Below are 21,281 nucleotides of genomic sequence, written 5' to 3'. Positions count from 1 at the left end.
TTCCACATCTGTTTGAAAAACAGCCCTCAAACAGCTGGCCTCTTATTTCCAGACGAAAGCAGAAGCTGTTGAATCTGAGTGAAATGGGCCATTCTAGACATTGTTCAGCAGAACCACATACTGTCATTAAACAATTGATTCGATTTGGAAAAAAAAACAAAAACAGAAAGTGCAGAAAATAAGAGGCTGTTGAACTAAACCAAATCCAGAAAGACGCGGATGAAATCGGAAAACTCCCATCAAATTGCATCAATAAACAGCAGAAAAAAAATAATCAACTGTCTTCAATGGCTTACCTTAATAATGTAATTTTAAGACTTACAGCAAGCTATTTTGAACACAGTGAAAGATAAGAATGATAAAAGATGCATGGTGATCAAAATTTTTAAATTATTATGCCAGATTTTGAGGAAATAAACTGAAGCCAATTTTCTTTTCAGATTTTCCAGAATTGTGTTTTTATCTGCCATAGCTAGGTGATGCACAACAAAACAATCTAAAATCTCAGAATATTGATTTTTTTTCTCATGAATAACAGAACACATTATAGTTTTTTTTTTAAGCTGAGCTGTCGCGGTTTGCCTGCTCCATGTCCCTGTCCAGGAGGTGGCAACCTGCCACATGGCGCTCCTGGTCTCCATCTGGGACCTGCTCCGGCACCCCTGCTGCTCCTCGCAGATGGACGAGGCTCTGCACAGGCCATGCTCCGACTCTATCTGTTAAGTCAAGATCTGATCAGGCGTGTGTGTGTGTGTGTGTGTGGGGGTGTGTGTGCGTGTGTGTGTGTGTGTGTGTGTGTGTGTGTGTGTGTAGAGGTGTGTGCATGCGTGTGTGTGTGTGTGTTAGGGTTGATCATAATTGTAGTTTTCAAACTGCAGGGTCCCAGCAGAAACTGTTTTTACCGTTTTATTTTTACTGCTACTACAGCAAACTAAAACAGATTTAAAAAATATATATATATTGAATTTAAGTTGCACTATAAAAACTTTATTTTAAGAAAATGTTAATTTTGTTTGAATATGTTTGAGATATTTAAGCAAAAATAATTTTACAATGTAGGGAAGAAACATCAAAATTTCCTTTGAAATTTACAGATTTATTGATGCAGCAAGTAAATGCGACATTCATCAAACACTGAATTGACATTTGTATGTTTTTACAACTGATATATGTTGATAACTATCTCCGTTATTATCCAAAACACCCATTGTCCCTAGTGTGGGTACACTATTGAAGGGCAACGCACCGATTATACAATAAATACGTTGCTAACAAGTGCTTTCACATAAATCTTTCACACATCAATGCTCACCACATGAGCTGATGCAATAAAGGTCAGCTGTCAATGACAGAGTCCAGCCGGACTGCAGTAAGCTGTGGGGAATATGTTTTTTATTTGATTGTGTGTGCTGGCATTCAGACTGTATTTAAAATGTGTGAAGTAATTAGGTAGGAAGCACATTGTGCAGCAAGTCTAGTGATTCTCTTTCAGAAAATATGCTTAATGTTATTAAATTATTTGCACCGTCGCATGGATGCCGATGCTGAATGCCAGCCTGACACAAAGCTGGTTCACTTCATGCTGACTAATGACAGACGTGGTGTGTACTGCAAGGTTCAGAGCTCTGTTGAATGCATTTCGGTTCAAATAGTTTTTCTAACAGCAGGAAGAGATGAGGCAGCAGTTCCCACAGAGGAAGTTAATTAGCGCCAGAGGAACAACATCCCACCAGGAAGTTTTCAAAAAGCTGCCAGCACACTTTCTCTCAACGTGAGAGAAGATGAGTCAGACTGTGGTGCTGTGACAACCCGATGGGCTTCTTCTGCCCTCGTGTGGTGAACAACTGCAACTACACCATCTGTAGCTCTTGAAACTCTCTATAACTCTTGAATCTATAGATTCTGTGAAACAGGAAATATTCTTCTGTCTGTTGTAACATTTCTGAACACAGAAACATAGAAAATGTCATGGCGTAACATGAAATCTGAGCCACTGCTTTAAATACATAATAGCAAATTAAATGTCCAGTTTTTTCCCATAGATGAGAACTGAACTGCTTATGTTATGAGTAACAACTAGTGTAATCTTAGGAGTTATTCTGATGCTACTTCAAGGTATTTTGTGCAAAAAGGAAGTAGCTCAATAACAGCTGACACAATTATCTTTAAAGGGCTGGTTGTGGCAGAATGTTTTGATAAAATTAATAAACTGTTAAAATATTGCCTTTGCATTCAACAAACACTTCATAAAATTAAATCACATTAAGCATGTTTTTATATTGAAATAAATAGACTCGGTGCAAATAAAAACTGGTTTGATTTGACTGATTAAAGTAATATTTAAGCACTCCACTATTATCTTGGTGGTCTGTCCATGTGGCTCTCTAGACTCTAAAGGGCCACATAAATAGCTTTGGTGAGCCAGATTTGGCCCACGGGCCTTCAGTTTGACACGTGCTTTAAACTGTACTTCAGATTGCTCCGATCTTGTGAATATTCTCAATAATATATTACAACATTAATTGTACATAAAGTAGAAACATATTAACTTGTCGTGGGTATTTTTTTTACCGATGCAATTTACATATTTGTCCACAGGATATTTTAAGATTGTGTTGATTCAATCAAGAAAAAGTTAAGTTTGCTTTGTAAAACAGAGAAAGGTACACTTTAGCTAAATAGTGCAACATGTTTTCAGTCAAATCATATTTTTTCTTCCAGCCTGAAGCAGAATATAAAGCAGGTTTCTTGGCATCATAAAAATGAGAACTGGGATGTGATCTGGACATGAACTCTGTTTTTGTATTTTATATTTCCTTCCCTTTTTATATAAACACATATATATATATATTTGACAGTTATTTTGAAGTTTTGTCTAACAAAGATAGTTTTGCTGAGAACAGTTCATTGTTTCAGGTGATGCCCTGCTCACACACTGACACTCATCCATGCCTGGATCCAAATAAACAGCTGACTGCAGATTTACTCATTCCTCTGAGGGTTAATACTGAAGGGCACCTCGCTGGAGGTAATGAGCCAGAGGAAGTAATGCCCTTTCACTCCTCTAACTCACAGTTGTCCTGCTGGTTCCCAGACGCAAATCCTCAAGTTTCTGGTCACAGTCTGGCTTTTCTGAACTTTAGACCAGAAATCAAGTCGTGGGGTTGTTGTTGAGGCTGCTGGATTTATCTGCAGAACAAGCCAGAAGACAAACGGGATGCACAGGACAATAACTAAAGCACAAACTAGTGAAGGCAGCATGCTAGAAGACTGATCACAGATTCTGACACCACTAACAATCTCTTTAAAGTAAATGTATCAAAAGCATATATTTAAATCAAACTATTTTTGAAGCATTTTTAATTAGCACTTTCTTTAGTGTGAATATGTTGTCATATAAAGGCTCATTTCTTTTAACCACAGGCCATAAGGCTGGACAAAGGCCTATATTTATCTTGTCAGCATGCACAATGTGCAGGATAATGACATTTAATCTTCATGTCAAATGTTCATTTGGGAGTGACACCAGAGAAAAAGTCCTCTTTCTCTCTCTGAAAATCAAAAATGTAAACATGTAGGTTTCTAAATGTGAGTTAACTGCTTGCAGGCCAAACATATTTTGCCTATTTTAAAAAGATCTAAAAAGTTATTGTATTGCTCATTTCTTTCATGTTTACCTGGTCAACAATATACTAACTACAATGTCGTAATGAAACAAAGTTGTCAACACAGATTTATCAGTCAATGGCCTGTGAAAAGAAACCCTTTCACTGTTTGCTCCAACTTTGTGAAATGTTACAGGACACTAAATGCTTGTCTCTTGGCAAAAGTTTTCCTTTACTAAATATTACATTTTGTTGGAGGCAATTATTTTTTAAAATGGGAATTTTTTTTTACCTGGTGAGAAAATATGCTGAAATTAAATTCCTAATCATTCAAGTGGGGCATTATGTCTTTTCAACCTCTTGATCATGCTCCCTGGCACTTTATATGAAAGTAAATGGCTAACAGGTAATTTTAGTGTAATAGCTGGAAGAAAGAAAATCCAGAAGAACCCGATTATTTATACAAAGTGCAAAGTTTATGCCACACTCAAGAGTAAAATGATGGGATCTTAAGCTGCTCCTCTCTGCGCTTTGGGCTTCTGATGTTCAGTATAGGCTATTATTACACAGAGAAGGCAGGAAAATTAGAAAATCTAAAAGGCTACAGTGAAAAGTGGAACACAGGATGACTGCTAAGTGATTAAACCTGCCCCCTGATAGCAGATAATTACATAAGCTGTCTGTAAAATGCTTTGATCACTTCCAAGCTCTCGCTGCTGTCTCTCCTGCGTATTTCCTTGTTGCTAATTGATGACATTTACAAACCTCGACCCTCAAAGATGCCGCGCTGTGACAAAAGACAAATCGCAGCTCCTGCAAAGCTCGCCTCGCATAGTGCTCCCCCATTCCAGGATTGTGCAGGGCGGAGGTGTGTGACGAACCAGCAACAAACTGACACATTTCATCAGTGAACATGGCAGGGAGCAAACGTTGTGCTGCCAAGCCAAATACGCTCAGACCCCCTATCAGTTTATGAATGTAATGGATCCAGCAGGCAGGCTGAGAGCATGGCCTCCAGAGGCTCTTTGAATGTGCCACAGCACATAAGAAACTGCATAGAGCTTGTAAGCGCTCGGCAGGCCAGGCTTTTTTTGGAGGCAGCTGAGGCCCACAGTGCACAGTACAACCATTTAGACAGCTTACAGAGGAAATGTCTTAAAAAAGAGCAGGTCTCTCTGACAAAGGGTTGAAAAGTAGCTATTATATAAATGATGATGCCAGGAAAAACCTCTTTTAGACCATAAGTGCTGGTGGACACGAAACAAAAGCTTCATATCTGAGATGTTCTTTAGGTTTTATTTTAGATAGAAAACAGAAAAAAAAAAAAGTTTTGTTTTACTTAGTAGCAGTGGTATTTATTGTGCCAAGGTGGAACATTTTCTGCTGATGTTTTAAAAATGTTTTGGGCAGCATTCATAAAACTGTTTCTCAAACCTTTGCCTATTAGGAACCACAACTATACTGTTGGTCATGGTCCTCTGGTATTTGCATGTAAAGTTCTTATGGAAAGCAAGCAAAGTAACTCCTCAAAGACTTTAAAACAGGAAGAACCACAACATGGAAAAACCCACGTAAAAATGCAAGAGACCAAGAAAGGAATAAAGTTCAAAAAGTAATTTTGAACAGCCACAAAATAACCATGAACAGGGATAACAAAAACGACAAAAACAAAGAAACACAACCCACACAATAGTAATGTGTTACTCTACTGAACTGAACTGAATTAAATAACACCTATGAAGGACAGAAATACAAAGAATTAAAAATAAAAACAGAGAGAAGTGACCAAAATAAAGCCTCCAAGTGACAAAATAGCCAAGAAATGCAGGGCAGGGAAAATAACTTCAGAAAAAGAGAGGTTTAACAGTGAACAACAGTAGAGGTGCAAAATACAGGAACGAAGGTCCAGCCAGTGTGCCATAATGACATATAGTAACCCATGGGATTAAGCAGCACACCTTAACCCAGTGGTTCCCAAACTTTTTCTCCTGGGCTCCCCCAGTGGTTTCCAAACTATTTCTGGGCTCCCCCTATGGCTTACAAATAGCTGTCTGGTGAACAATGTGTGAGCGAAGGGGGTTGGGGTGGATTCTTAGAGACTTAGCTGTTATATTCAGCCACGGCTCCAGATGAACAAGGGGGGGAATCAACTTTTTGGGGAGCAAAATGAATCGTAGCTGAACATGGACAACAACACCAGTAGCCTAAGCTACTTGTTAACAAGCTTAAGGTGCTGTATTATTAGCTAGTCATCTTTTAGCCAACATTACCTGCATCCAACAGCTTTACTCTACTCAGTTTGTTAGTTTGGAGGGAAAAACTGTGAAAAGTTCTTTGCGTTTTGCTGGTTTGCTGCCATGATTCAGCAAACTGACAAAGGGTTTGTCAGTTTGCTGACAAACCCTTTGTTTGTCAGCTGCTACTGTGCGTAGCTCTGCACAGTAGCAGCAGGTCTCCTTCTGCTGCACAGGTTTAAAGGCGGCTCGGAAAAAGAGGTTACCACATGTTAACAATGGTTTAAACAGTTTTAACTGCTGATAAAAGTGACAGAGGACACGGATATGGGAAGTGTGGAAGCCTCTACTGTATCAAATTGACATAGGAATAACAGAGAGTTGGCCATTCTAAGGTAAAAACCCAGCGTATACAGTGTTCATGTTTTGTTTTTTTCATCCAGACTGCTTCCCACACCCCCCTGCAATGACACGGCTCCCCAACTAAGGGGCGCGCCTCACAGTTTGGGAACCTCTGCCTTAACCTGACCCAGGAGAAAGATCCAGTACAATGGAAGACATTCTGTCCTGTTCCAGGACCCAGCAGTCCTCACTGACTGCAAACCTGCTGCCCAAGAATCACACACCATAAAGTAGTGGAGAGACTCTTATTGACCCATTAAAAAAAACAAAAAACAAATAGTGACCTTTTGAATGCAAACAAAATAAAGATGAGTGTAGATTTGCAGAGAAACAAACATGTCAACCACGGGACTATCACTTTGCATGAAGGGAATGAGGAGACTAGATAAACTGAGGAAAGTTTTGTCATTTTGATGTTACTAATCTACTACATGTCTGTAGTGGGAGTGTAATTTCTACTGCAGTCATTTGTTTGGGAATCAAACAAATATCAGATCCAGTTGCTTCAGGATCTCTTCAAAGAAACTAATTTACCTTCTAAAATAGTAATGTGTTACTCAGCTAAACTGAACGAATACAGATTAGCGACAATTTGGCCTTTTTGTATTAGGCGTTATTGTTCTACTCAAATACCCAACCCACACGAAACCACCATCAATCAAAATTTGACATAAAACATTTGTTTTACAAATTAACTTTTAAATGCAGAACACTAAAACAAAACACTGATAATGTGATATTTATTGGATCAGACAGAATGAGAACCAGAATTTTAAATGTTACACTTCTGTAAGTAAAAGTATTTATTTTTTTCTTTTTTCTTTTCCAAGCATTTTAGGCGATGCAGGCATTACTCGTCAGGCATTACTCGTCAGGCAGAATTAAAGATGCATGAGCAACCAGTGTCGGGACGGCAGCGTCTCGGTGCCAAAGGTGTGCACTGCTCAGGTGTCACCGGTTGGCTGCGTGAGGAGAGCAGAGAACAGGAGATCAGCAGCTGTGCAGGTATCAGATCACCTGTTGCAAAAAGACTCTTTCAGCTCCACACTCAGACAAGGCAGCAGGTAAGGCTCTATGCTGTGTGGATTTAACAGAAAAGCATTGAATCAAAGAAGAGACTTAAGGTTGTTATTTTTTCTTTCTTTTTCTTTTAAAGACATGGTCCTTAAAGCTGTTTTCTACTTCTAAGTAAAGAATCTTTGCATTTCTCAGATCAAAGAATGTCATTGGTTTAAATGATCAGAGTGACTCCTCTTTTAAGATGCAGCCTGTTCCATACATAAGCAGAGCTGCTACAGAAAAGACTCCATCACCTCTGCATTCAAGCCAGGATTTAGACATTTAGTGGAGCGACTGATTCGTTGACCTTGGTGCTCTGGCTGGAGTGTAGCTGTGTTAAAAGTTCAGGCAAGTAATGCAGTCACAAGTCAGGAAGAGTTGAAAAACAAGATGGTTAACTTGATCCTAATATGTATATAAAACTATCATAGGGAGGATGGTCCATCTGTCTTCTCAATAAAACAGGCCAATGTTTCTGTACCTTGGAGGCACAAAAATAATAATGCAAACATCATGGAATTTCATTAGTAAGTCCTGTGTCACAGTCATGCATTAGGAGGTGGCCTGACTTTGGAGGTCATTAAAAGCTGTAATAGCTTAGGTTTTCCAGCATTACAAAACCAGTAAATATAACTAATTTACATTTTAAATTGTTGCTATGGAGACTTGGTAACCCTAAGACATTGCATTTCTCTAGGCCTCTTTTATGATTCTCCTCATTGTGCATGGTAGAAAGAAAATCTGTAATCCTCTTGCAGTCGTGTATGTCACAGTTCCAGTTTTAAACTGACAATTTATTGCTTTTCTTCTGACCACATGAAGGAAAGTGTCTATTTTTCTTGCTGTTTCCTGACAGACACACATCTGTCTGACTTAAATGGGATGTTTTCTTATCTTTCCCATGTTAAAGAGTGACCATAAAGAGAAAAACACATTTCTGTTGCATGATATTTATACCACAGGGAATGTTCCTTGTAGCTCTGAATGTGACATCATATGACTGTAATTACAAATATATTTCTTTTAGGACTTTATGCGTATCTTTACCTTGTGTTGGCAAGAACGGTGACTTGCACTGTAGCGCTGCCTGCTGTCTGTTTTTCCAGAATCCCTCAGTCCAGATACAATTATTAGGTTTCATGTTCCGCATCTCAATGTCAGGCTGCAAAAGGAACAATGGAGGCTTGTTAGTGAGAAGTGAAAAAAAAACCCAAAGATCACTGTCATCTCAATATATGCTTTCTGTGGAGTTTTTCTTTAACACATTGGGTGCCACAGAGCAGCTATTATGCCTGAATGAATTCGCTGAGCTGCAGGATCACAGCGGCCCCTCAGCTCAGGTGTGAAGAAGAAGACTAAATCCATTTTCACCCTCAAACACTAATCTCATGACTTCACCTCAATCTGCTTGAGTGAATTACTTTCCACATCGTACCCCGACCGGGAAAATCTATTCTGTCCTCTGTTGGTTCAGTGTTTGTAATAGATACCAGATAATCACTTCGTCATAGGCGACATCTGTACAAATCAGCATGGTAACTCAAAAAAAACAAAAAAGTTTCACAAATATAAATGAGAAAGCATAATTTTATCCTGTCAGATAAATAAATAACTACCTAACCAATAAGTATGTTTTTATTTCTATGCAATAATCAAAATTTAACATTTTAATGTTTTTGTAGCTCTAATTTACAACAATTTATTTGTTTTTAGTCAGTTAATTTATTTCTTTAAAATTTTTTCTTAATGTTTTTTATTGATTTCCCAGCACATGCAGCCATTTTGAAGTCTAGTTAAGATTTTTGTAATAATTTTGAGTAATAATTTTGAGTGTGAAATATTTTATCTAAAAATTTCCTTCCTTATCTGACAAAGCAAAACTTGAATGTATTCCTATCCAGATAATAGGTAAACATATTGCTGTGAAAAAGTATTTGCCTTATCACAAATTTCTTCAGCTTTTACATTTTAGATGCTGCAAACCATCGAATAACTGCAGATTATCATTTGCGGTAACTGACAACAAGCGTTTTATTTTAATTGAGCCACTAAACGGTTTTAAAGCATCATAGATCATCTATATCATCTCTTTAAGGAGCTTTTTTCCCCCATAATAAATTCATTCATCATTTACAAATAGCTTTTTCAGACTTTATTATGATATTAGAATGTATTTGTTGACTACTTTGTGTCTTTCTCATATGTAAATTTCACATCTGATTCAGATATTAGGAGAGAACCTTTCAAAACTCTCCAGGATGTCGGTATTGACAAATAATTTTAGTGTTCTATAAAATATAAATATTCATATGCATCGGTCTCAGACTCGGTTTGTGATGGAGACAAATCAGAACAAGTCAATGAGAAGAACTCGGAGGAACAGCCAGTCTCTTCTTCAGGATCCGTACTACAGGGAAGTTCCTGGAGGACATAGAGACACTCCTGTGAGTCTTCATTAGCATGTTTCTGAACATTTCATCGTCATAGTTAGGAAGATATTTCAATTCATCCTCCACCGTGATTTGTATGTGCAGATCCCAGGAAAGCCAAGAGATGCTAAGATGATTCACTCCATTGCAAGTCTGATCAGGGCAAAGAGCAAACTGCTGCTGCTCGAGAACCCTGATACTGTGGAAATCTACAAGGTAAGTAACACTTATGCAGTTATAAATAAGTTATAAGTTACAGACATTTTTACACTGAAAGTTATATTTTCTTTTCAAGTTTAAAACTGAGTAATGAAGAAGAAACAACATGCATGCCAAGCAACAGCTAAACGTGTTATGCAAAAGTCTAGAGCCACGTCAGTGTTTTCTTTTTTTGCAACATTTTAATGATCCTGACTAATAATGTAATGTTTTATCATTCAATGAATATAATCTGGGAAACAGAAAAAATGCTGTCCTGTAATCAAAATAGCACTTTGTTTTACTTTAATTTCCTTTTTATTGCTTACATACAAATGCTTCTTGTGTTTTTAAGGGCAATATCGATTTAGGCTGTATTTAAAAACAAAAGCAATGCCCTTCTTCATTTTAATGTAATTTCTGCAGTACCATCCATTACCTTTGAGAGGCGCCAGAGTACAGGACGCCCATAAGGTTAAAAAGAAATGAACAAACAGCTGTAAAGGCTGGTTAGCTACAATAAAATGCACTTTTCCTGACATATTGAGGAAAAACATTATTGAAGAATCCAGTTAACATGAAACAGATATAAAGGCATGAAGAGAGGTTTGACAGTGCTGAAAGATTTCTTATTCAGAAACTTTAGCGGTTCTGTGCACAATCAAGGCGATAGTCATCAGACCTTTGCAAACTTTTAAAAAAGCTCTCTTTATTTGTTTGTGTATGCTGGATTTAGCTGAAGGATCCCACAGCTGATACCAGAAAGTCGACAAGAGGTGACCTTTATCTTCCAGCCATCTCAAAAAAAGCTCCAAGCCTGAACTCACTCAGCAGAGCTCTGAGTCAGTCCTGCCCTTATCTGTATGACAAACGGAGAGGATCCTTCTCATCAGTTACTTCACAGAGAACAAGAGTTCACACAGAAAAACAGGTGAAGTGACTGTTTATCAGATTCATGCTGAAAAAGATTTATATATACTGTTATGTACTAACCAGTCACTTTATATCTCTTCCATTGATCGTACAGTAAATTAGATGATTTATGTATCTTTAAATTCCAGATGGACTAAACTTTTATTAGAAACTGCTGATCTGTTGTGATTTATACACACAGCTATTTCTTTGGTGACAGAGAAGGTTTTAAAAAAATGTAGCCTGGTCCGGTGATTCTTGAATTTAGCAGTGATAATCTGATTGCTAGGTCAGATTTTGATGCTGATAACATAAAAGCATGGCTCCATCCTGCTGTGTATCAACATTTAAGACTGCTACAGCTCAGACTGAGTTCATTGTATTTCAGTGAACTCCACAATAAAACAGTTATCATGACCTAATGCCTAATGATGCATTGGTGATCTTTTGGAGCTGATACAACCCTTATCTGTCAAAGCATAGTGTTTTAACTCATTTGTTCTGCTTTTAACATATCAACTTTGAGAACAACATCTTCACTTACAGCACATATGCAAGTATATGAATTATCTTTCTTTATAGCAGAGCAACCTAAAGGCCCAAAAGGAGGCAAAGAAGTCCAACGTGACAGTGACTATGACCTACCTAGGACCAAGTCAGCGACGGTCACTCTCAAAGTCCACCAAGGATGAGCTGAAGGTGCTTCAGCAAGTCAATGGAGGAGAAAATCTCTGTGTCTTTAAGGGCCTTGTTGGCGCAGGAGGTAATATACAAATCTCTTGTAATTTTGGATAAATTGAAACTGTTGTTAATTATTTAAGATGAAACAGATTCAAAAGCTAATGCAATATGTTACAAGTCCAGATTTTCCCTGAATAACTGCTAAGGTTTGACTAGTATGGGTTTGCTTAGAAAGATCATTGGTTCTCTGCATCATTTGTATGATTCTGCTTTATTCTTTATTTCCTCCTTTCTAACATGCCACCATTCAAATTACTCATCAGTTATCTGTTATAAAACCTTTTGTGCTTACAGCTATTTAGATACTCTTTTTAAATTTGCTGTTACTTTTGGTTTTTTCCACTAACTTTGGTAACTTTCGCTCAGTTGTTTCTCATTCTACCAGTCTCAGGTGTTTCCATCAAAGTCTACTTTACTTAACAAGACATAAAGATGCCAGCATAGAGTTAGTGTTTTCGATTGTGTCCACATGATTTGGCTGTAAGTTTCCTTAACACCAGACTAAGACCGGACCACAGGATTAAAATCCACCAGAGTGTGGAGGTTGATCTCTGCAGGGCCTCAGGAAAGCGTTCTGGGGAGCATAAAGATCGTAATCCACTCTCCATTAAGCGGGAGGGATTGTGAGAGTTCCTTGAGTGTTTTGAGCTTTCACTAAGTGTTTGTGGAGGTGCATCGCTGCAGACTGGTTTTAAGAGTATCTGAAGCTGCGGCACCTGTTGAGTAATCTATAATTTTCACAACAGCTCAATAAAAAGCGCTGTGCCCAGGTTTCTTACATAGAAATCGGCATGTGTTTCATTCCCGGGTAGTAAGGTTCACATTTGTTAAGAAGACATCCAAATTGCAAAAAATAGGTTAATTCTGGGGGACTGAAAGAAACTGAGTTTTTCAGACTGCAGAGAAAATGCAAACTGGACACATGCAATGCTGTCAAACAGACGTCCTGGCATCCTATTTAGCAATGAAGAGGAGAGAGGAGGAGAACATACAAGAAGCAGATGATATACTGCAATACAATACTGGGATGGCCTTTAATACTGAGCAAACAGAAGGAAGTCAGGGAAAGCAGCAGGAAAAACATTGATGCTGAGCAACCAGAGACCAGTCCGAAATCATGACAGGGAAATGGATTCTACAAATTTGCTGCAATGTTTGAATATTTCTAACAATCCTAGATGCCATTCGATTGACTTAGTCTGATGTGACAGAACTTTGATATACGCCTACTGAAATATTGAAATAAACCCAGTAAATACCTTGAATCTACAGAGTAAAGAATATAGCTGCTCCTGTATTGATGGAATTGGGAGACCTTCAGTTTTAACCAAAGGTTGAAATATTACTTTAAGTCTTACATTTGGTCCACTTTTATTTTTCAGAGCAGTTTCAGTTTGTGTCTCAGAGGCACAGAGGTTTCCCCTTCAGCGCCAGCTTGTTTGTCAACGGCATCGTGGTGGCTCGGATCAGCTCCTGCTGTGAGTACCGCTACGCTCCCGGCTTTCAGCAGGGCAGGAAAAGCTACTTCAGACTGAGCTGGCTGGCTGGTGGGACCCCCTGCTACAGGTCAGGTTTCATCCTACAGTCAAGGTTCAGCCATATGTTGGCAGAAATTTAAAATTAGTACCAGTGAAAACAAAGTGGGCAAATCCAACTCTAGACATTTGGGAACAAAAGAGAAAGACTGCTTAAAAAAAGCGATGGTAGTGATGATGGTGGCACAGGGGAGGAAATATGACTTATGATGAAAGCACATTTTTCATCTTTTTCAGATGCACTAGTCTCCGAAACAAATACAGCTCCTGCCAACAGCTGAACAACGGCACAAAGGAAAACTTAATTCTCCCTCTCGAGCAGAACACTGGCAATGGTACAAAGCCTGGAAATGAGTGTCTCCATTTTCTATTACTTCCCAAAGCTTATTCATCAATATTTTTTGACATTGCGCCCACTCCTGGGTTTCAGAGGACTAGTCTAAATAAAAAAAATCTACCACAAAGACTTATTTTTTTTTCATTTTGTCTCCCATAAAGGCACCATCGAGTCGTGTCCATCATCCCCTCTTTTTATCCCAGCCAAACCTGAGAAGATATCGGTGAGGAGAACTAGAAAACACGTCAAGGAACGCAGCGGAGGATCCACTGACAGCGAAGAGGCTGTTTTTTCTGGGATGAAAGAAAAATTCAGGAGGAAAAAACGCAAGGGTCAAACCGATCAGAAAGAGAGCAAAGGAAAGACAGGTGGGAAAAGCAGAGGGGAAGATGAGCAAGGCGGCAAGGGCTCAGAGAGATCAACTGGCTCTGAACAATCTGAAGAGCAGACAGGACAGAAACCCAACCACTCAAAAACAATGGGGAAAGCCACTAAGCCGCAGACAGAACAGCTGCCATCAAGCAAGACAAGTAAAACCGTTGGTGAGCGCTGGGTCATTCCTGTTGGTTTCATTACTGTGAAGCAGAATGAAAAAGGTGTCAGAGCCAAACACCTTGGCAGTGAAACTAGTGTTTGTATTTTTGACCTCAACATTTAGTTTACATCAGTTATAGAAGCACAAAAATCAGTTTGCTAAAACCAAATGTGAACGTAAAAGTGCTGACTTTATGTTTTTTTTTTAAAGAGTTCATTGCTGCTAGCCGGTCATCTTGGCAAACGTTCATTTTATTTATTCATTATAAATCTATAATTTGTCCAAATTAAATGTTTTGGGCTTAAAATTAAAATGTTATGGATTTTGGGATATGACTGACTTACACTTTGCGATTTTGTACTTGACCTGTGACCCAAATTGATCAAAGTATTTCTTTTTAAATTGTTCAATTCAGTCTGACATAATTGGTATAAACTTGTGAAGTTGATCAAATTTGTTCTTTCAAAGAACTGACCACATGTTCTCATTGGGTTTAGTGTTGAAAATGTTCTCACCACACATCCAAAAATTTAATGCTTCATCTGTCATCCTGATCAGAGCTCCATCACACTTTAAAATCCTCAGATAATTATTACATTTTTACCTAATATGATGCGATGACACCACTCTTTCTTCATGACATTGTTCTTGGGCAGAATTATTGAGCTCATTGTTTTGGATGAGAAGCAATCCAAAATGAACGATTCACTTGTGGGATGACACAGGTCAGACAATGCTCATCATCTCTTGCCTGGAAAAAATGGTTTTCCAGATGCTGCTGAACTATAAACTTGTTCAAAAAGTAAAGTTTTAATTCCTGCAGTCAGTCCAAAGTGCTCTGTTAGGAAAATATGGAAAATCTCTAATGTATCTTGATTATTGAGGGATTTACAAAACAGCTAAAGTAGGAGAAATATTATCTTTCTTTTTTATTATCGTCAAAACTCTTCCAGAAAGGTTTTTGGATCAGCCAAAAACTTTTAATCCAAATGCATTTGGTGGACTTCCTGACAGTAAAGAATCACAGTCGTCCAGCCTTAAAGCAACAAATGCATAGACTAGTTTTACAGTGTAACCCCTGGACAGGAAGTGTAACTCAACCCAACAAGATTTGTGCATGTGTTATTTCTCTTTAATGGTTTTACAGTAAAAGAAGAAGAGCATTTCTTTTTAAAAGAGTCATTGCAGGGTGAGGAGGGACTGACAAAGCAGAACAGGAAGGAGCAGAGAGACCTCAAGTCAGATGGGAAAACCAGCGATGGAGGAAGACTGAAGGACTTCTACAAAGAATGTGTGGAAATGAGTGCTGAATTGAACCAGAGCCCAAGCAAACACTGGTTCAAGGCAAACAGTGAGTACAGACTATACATAACAGCAGAATTAAAATGAGTCCCTCTGGAGGGCTGTAACTCATTTACGTAACACAATTTGGGGGGAAAAAAATGACTGAATTTGCAAGAAGCACGCTGAGCAGCGTCTGCTTGAAGGAAGATTGATGATGTGTGGGAGAGATTATACAGATGTTGCCTACACAGACATACATATTCCCACATCTATAAATCTAAACTGTTTCACTTTTATCTTTTGCTTAATGGATGCACAAACTGAACATTATTAGTTTGACTCTCGTATGTAAATCTTGTGTTCCTTTCACGCGGTTTTATCACCCATTAGTTGCTCGATTCTCTCTTTAAGTCCTAGAGAGGTGCCGGCTTCAGAAGAGGCTGTCGTCATCATGCCCCAAAGCTCAGAACTCCGATGTGGAGCTGAGTGCGGAAAGTGACACAGTACTGCAGCCTGATGGAGAGCTAGCGGAGGAGGAGGAGGAGGAGGACACTGCAGGCCAGGATGCTGCCAAACAGGAGCCTGTTCAAGAACAAGACCTGCAGGCACAGGTGTGTGTCCAACACAGATCCACTGTGGAGAGAACCTGTGTTTCTGCCAGAAGCACTGCTGCCTTAAAATTACAAGCACTGGCTGTGCCAGATGACCACATTTTGGAATTACTGCATGCAGGCATGTGCATTGTTTTTTAGATTGTGAAATGCAGTTAGAACAACAGCCCTCCAAACTAAAACACATTTAGTTTTTTAGTGTTCTGATGTCATTTGCACCTACATATTTCCCTGATGCATGAAATCCAGATTTCCCTTCACCTGTAAAGTATTTCTTATAGGTTTCTTCCCCTAACTGCTGGCTTTATATCCGTCAAGAACAACATTTATTATTTAGCAACATTTTTTGTGATTTATTGTTCTGAACTAGACTTTGGCTTCTCCTGGATTCCCAAATGAATCAAAATGTGTTTTCTTATCGTCTGTGGAAAGCAATTCAAGTCGATGCTCATCAGAATTTTCTAAATCCATGATCGTACCACCACCGTGTTTTATTGATGGTTCTAATGTTGTCAGAACCAGGAAGTACATTCTTTCTAAAACATTAATGATTCCTGCTTGTCTGTTTAATAACACTTCTTCCACATCTGCCCCAACATATAACAAAATGTTCTTTTGTGCATACAGACTTGTAATCAATTATTTTAAAATTAGATTTTCCTTGTAGACTCATTAACTTTTATCATTGACTTTTATCTGTAGTGATTTTTGTTGACGCTTTCTGGTGAGGATAAACGGCGGTCTTGAATTTTCTGAGCTGATTCGCTGTGTCTTTATGAAGATGGTTTTCTCTGGCTGATGAGCATCAACATCTCTTAAAACCTCTTACAAGCTCGTTTAGTTGAGTCTTGATGATGTGATCGATTGCTGTTCTGTAGATAAATCAGGGCAGCCACTCACATCTAAAGGTCATCCCATTGATCGGGCTCGCTCATTTATTCTAATTGCACCTTTGACTTAATCATCAAGACGAATGCTTACACCTCCTCATCACATATGGGTTCCTGTAATGCGCAGCAGCACCAAGGTTCAATAATTAAAAATGATTGCATTACCATGGAATATGCTTTAGTTAATACCCTCATGTTTCTTACATCAAGGTTTCTGTTTGCATCCATCAATGTTAAACTGGTACATTATCAGCAAGAAGTGGTTGAAGAGTGAAGCTCAGATGGGGAAGAAGGGAAAGAAAACATAGAAATAAAATGAAAACTTTGCTTCTTCAGAAGTTTGAAAGAGTATTTTTGAAAAGTGGTGGGTAATAAAAAGAAAGAGAAGCAAATAAGTGAATCATAAAAAAGCAAATAAGTGACATAAGTGGAATCGGTAAAATTTTTATAAACATTATGTGTTTTTGTGAGATGGAAATCTCAGAGAAACAAACAAAAGTCTTCAGAGCGTAACTCCAGGCCTGTGCAACGTGGAGCTTTGTAAACATGTTTCTTATAAGTCGTAATAAATTACTTTGCTTTAGTGCCGTTCTGTTTTATTGCTGAACATAAAGTTTGCACCATCGTAACTTTGTTGATGCATGAGTTGCTTATTAAAAGGATTCCAATAAGAAAATAGTTTGTAAATCAGGGATGGTTAAACATCATATTTACAGGACATGATGCTTATGGACGGTGGACATGGTGGACTCATATTTCACTGGAGACTAATACTTTTTCGCTAGCATCTATAAAAAACATTTTCTTCATTTGCTTACTTAATTGTTTTTCCAAAAAGTCCTGGACATATCATGCAGTAACAAACAATGCATTGTACCAAGTGTCCTCATTAAAAACATCAATACACATCAAATATGTTTCAATGTTCCAGTTAAATGGGTCAAAAGCAACTTTAAACAGATACATTTTTAGCATTGATTTAAAGGAACTCTGTGTTTCAGCTGCTTAGCAGTTTTCTGGAAGTTTGTTCCCCTCGGTGCTGCTGGGGTTTATGGGGATACAGGAACCAATCAGTATCAGTTAAATCTCCTTCAGGAGTCGATTCCAGCTTTAGGTCAAACATGCTGAGAGCATACTTGCAGACATAAACTATTTGACTGTTATCCTTTGCTCAGACATGAATTCAGAAGGGACAAATGAACCAACTGACACAAAACTGCATTAGCAAAAAATTCAAAGAGCTAGCGACTGTGTCATTCAGTAAATTTGTTTTATATTGCTCTATTCAGTCTTATTATAAACCACAAAAATATGAACCATTCCCAGCACATTATTTTGCATAAAATGAAACATATACAATGATGGATATGAATGAAGTGCTTGGACATTTTAGCATCACTTTAAGTTTAATCCTTTCCACCTTATTCTAGGAAATAGCAAACTGAAAACTAATAGTCTTACCATTTTCACAAAGGTGTCAAAATTACTTCTAAGATCTCATAAATTCTCTATAAATCCAGGCTACTCTAATTGATAATGTCCATCTGCAGCTGCTTTTGCTGCAAAATATAACAGTTGCAGCAAATGGCCCTTGAACTTTATCTAAGGTGAACAGATCAGGATGTCACATAGATCAGGATGAAAAATCTTCAGCAGTGCCTGGAGAATTCCTCACGCTCTCGCAAAGTGGCCAGGCAGACGTGGCCGACAGCCAGACCATATGTCTCCCCTGGACCCTCTTCTCATCTCTGTATTTAAACCTCCAACATCTGCCTTCCTCATCTCTCGGCTCAAGATGCTTTGGAGCTGTGCTGCTTCCTTGTGCATAAACAGTTAACATCTTATTCTTTGTTTGTTTGCATACAATACACAAATTTATATACATAAGAAGGAGAAGATAATCCACTTTGCAGTGAACTTTGAGAAATTTCTTTCTCTAACATGTCTTCCATTGTTCTCTTTCATTCGACATAATTTCCTGCAGGAAGCAAAATAGATAAATAAATAATGTATTCAAATAAAGTGTTACCGAGTTTTGTCTTGTTTGACTTTCTGATATTTTTCAACTTGTGAAGCTAAATAAGTTTTCTACGCTGCACTTCGGTCTAGTTTCTAGTGCAGATATGTTGGTGTACTTGAAATAATAATATACAAACTTATATTTCCTGCTGAAAAGCTACTTGTAAGGTAGTTCTGTCTTATTTCATGTGTACTAATATATTTCCACTAGAAACTAAATCAAAAATACTTTAAAAGATTTTATTTTTATTTTTTTGCAGTGTGCCGTTATCTTACGAAAAAGCTAAATGACTTTAGAACACAACATCTTGCCTCAATAATCTAATAAATTTTTTTCCTGTGTTGTGAACACAGCTTGATGCCATGATGACGGTGTTGAGCACATCTGATGAGGTTGAGCAGCTGGTTCTGAGGAACACCGAACTGACAGATGACCTTTTGTTCAGTCTCGCGGGGGTTCTGAAGAACAGTCCGTCTGAAGTCACGTTGCTCAATCTCAACCTGAACCTCATCGGCCCCTACGGCGCTCACATCCTGCTGGACGTCCTGAGAGTAAAGCCGCAGGTCCAACGCTTACAGTAAGTCCATGGTTCCACCCACTTGTATTATATCGGATTAAAATCTGGCGTAGAAATGAATTATCTAAAAATCACAACATGTCATGCAGTCATGAGATTATTTAAAATGGCTTACCCTGACAAAAAAAGACGGTTATATAAATTAAAGAGACAGGGCAAGCATTTCTACTGGCTAACTTTCTTTTTTTTTTTATATGAACAGAGATTCCCCTCTATAAACTCACCTCTATAACTTTCTGAGTTATGTCCTTTTTCCACAATAAACAGTCTTGCTACAGCTTTATGTGAATTTATACTGACTCAACAAAAAGTGCTTTACATTTACATTGAACCACTCTTTAGCAATGCATACTTTGCTTCCCAGTGCCCAGATATCTCTGTTTTTTCAAATGTTACATCTTTAAAGAAGAAATGGAAAAAATCTTGATGCCGGACTGGAGTGAGCCATCCTCAAGTTGTCAGCTCTCAGTGTCTTTGTGACACTGATGGCAACAACGTGACTAACCGTCTTATTTAAACTTGGATATGAGCTAATTTGTTGACACGACTAGTCCCTGGAGTTTTTCATTCTTTTCACATTCACATGACTCAGACGCCAGAGAGGGCAGACTTAGCAGTCACAAAACATTTTTTATGAAAACTGTCAGGTCTAAAACTGAGTTAAAAGCAAAACGTCCGTGCTCAAAGCAAATGTTTCGACATATAAACTAAAAATAATTATCAAAACTACTTTTGATTTAAAAAAAATTAAAGTAAAACAAAAAAGAAATTAACCACTCAAATATTTGAAGTTTACTGCAATTGTATTATTATTTGTAACAAAATTTGGAAATAGATAAACATAGGAACATACATTTTTCTGCATCTACTCCTACATTGCTTCTTCTTTATTTTTGCAGCTTGTTTGGGAACAAACTGCGTGACCACGGAGTGCTGACCCTCTTGAGTGGCATAGCGGAGCTGCAGGATCAAACTGCAGCAGCTGCCGCAGCCGTCTACCAGACACTGCTTTTCCCATTAGAGCAAAATGCGCTGCTGCAGCTCCCCACCGGGTGGAGCTCTTTTAGGGCTTTTACGCTTCTGGAACTGGATATTGGTGGAAATGGCCTCGGCAGCGACGGGGTCAAGGTTTTAGCATCGTACATGAGATCCCACTCACAGCTGCAGTACTTGGGGCTGGCACAAACGCGTAGCGCGGATCTGTCTGCGTGGAAGGAACTTTTCGACAGCCTGAAAGGCAACAACTCTCTGACTCAGATCATCTTAGATGAGAACAATCTGGGGGACCCCGGAGTCAGGCTGCTGGCAGACATGTTGAAAGAGAACACGAGTCTGCGGCAGGTGGACCTCGACAGGAACGGCATCAGCGATGTGGGAGGAAATGACATCATGGGGGCGCTGCTCTGCAGAACTCAGGTATCCCTGACACATCTTAGCCTTGATGAGAACGCCATGAGTGAAGGATTGATGAGCAGGATACAGGAGCAGATAAAATGCAAATAAAACCTGCAAGAGCGACTGAGTGAGGTTGGAAAACACCAAAAAGTTGTGCAGATTAAACAGCCTTGATCCCTGGTGTTCACTGTTTGATGACAGATGAACAAGCTGACTCATTTAATTTGTTTTATCATCAAACACATACACTCACACAAATGTCTGTTCCTTCCTTTAAGTGGGTGGCCTTCCGAAGAAACGCTGCCTCTCGGTTTAGTGCAGGCAGGTAGTGTAGGAGGTCTGTTTGCTTTTGAGCCGCGCTGCGGTGTGGAGGCATTTTCAAAGACGTTTCAATGAACTGAACCTTTCTTCTGTGCAGCGAGGTTACATCTGCACCTTCACCTTCCCAGCAGCATGCCCCCTTGCGACTCAACACCCACCTCTTCTAAAACCGACTTCATCGCGGGGCTCACCGATC

At 38.7% G+C, this 21,281-nt stretch overlaps 1 protein-coding gene across 1 annotated transcript; it reads left to right on the top strand.

Moving 5' to 3' along the window:
• The first annotated feature begins 9,660 nt into the window (after positions 1 to 9,660).
• On the top strand, positions 9,661 to 21,036 carry LOC106922572 (uncharacterized). The gene is made up of 11 exons (XM_014995098.2): positions 9,661 to 9,744; positions 9,835 to 9,949; positions 10,680 to 10,858; positions 11,422 to 11,602; positions 12,963 to 13,146; positions 13,353 to 13,450; positions 13,614 to 13,994; positions 15,165 to 15,338; positions 15,683 to 15,882; positions 19,146 to 19,369; positions 20,269 to 21,036. Exons 1-11 carry the CDS (start codon positions 9,661 to 9,663, stop codon positions 20,870 to 20,872), a joined length of 2,424 nt encoding a protein of 807 aa, XP_014850584.2. The 3' UTR covers positions 20,873 to 21,036.
• Positions 21,037 to 21,281: the final 245 nt, after the last annotated feature.

Source organism: Poecilia mexicana, unplaced genomic scaffold (genome assembly GCF_051168715.1).
Source record: "Poecilia mexicana isolate PSO_F unplaced genomic scaffold, ASM5116871v1 scaffold_9, whole genome shotgun sequence".
Taxonomy (NCBI): Eukaryota; Metazoa; Chordata; class Actinopteri; order Cyprinodontiformes; family Poeciliidae; genus Poecilia; species Poecilia mexicana.
This window is presented reverse-complemented; position numbering and strand designations above follow the sequence as displayed.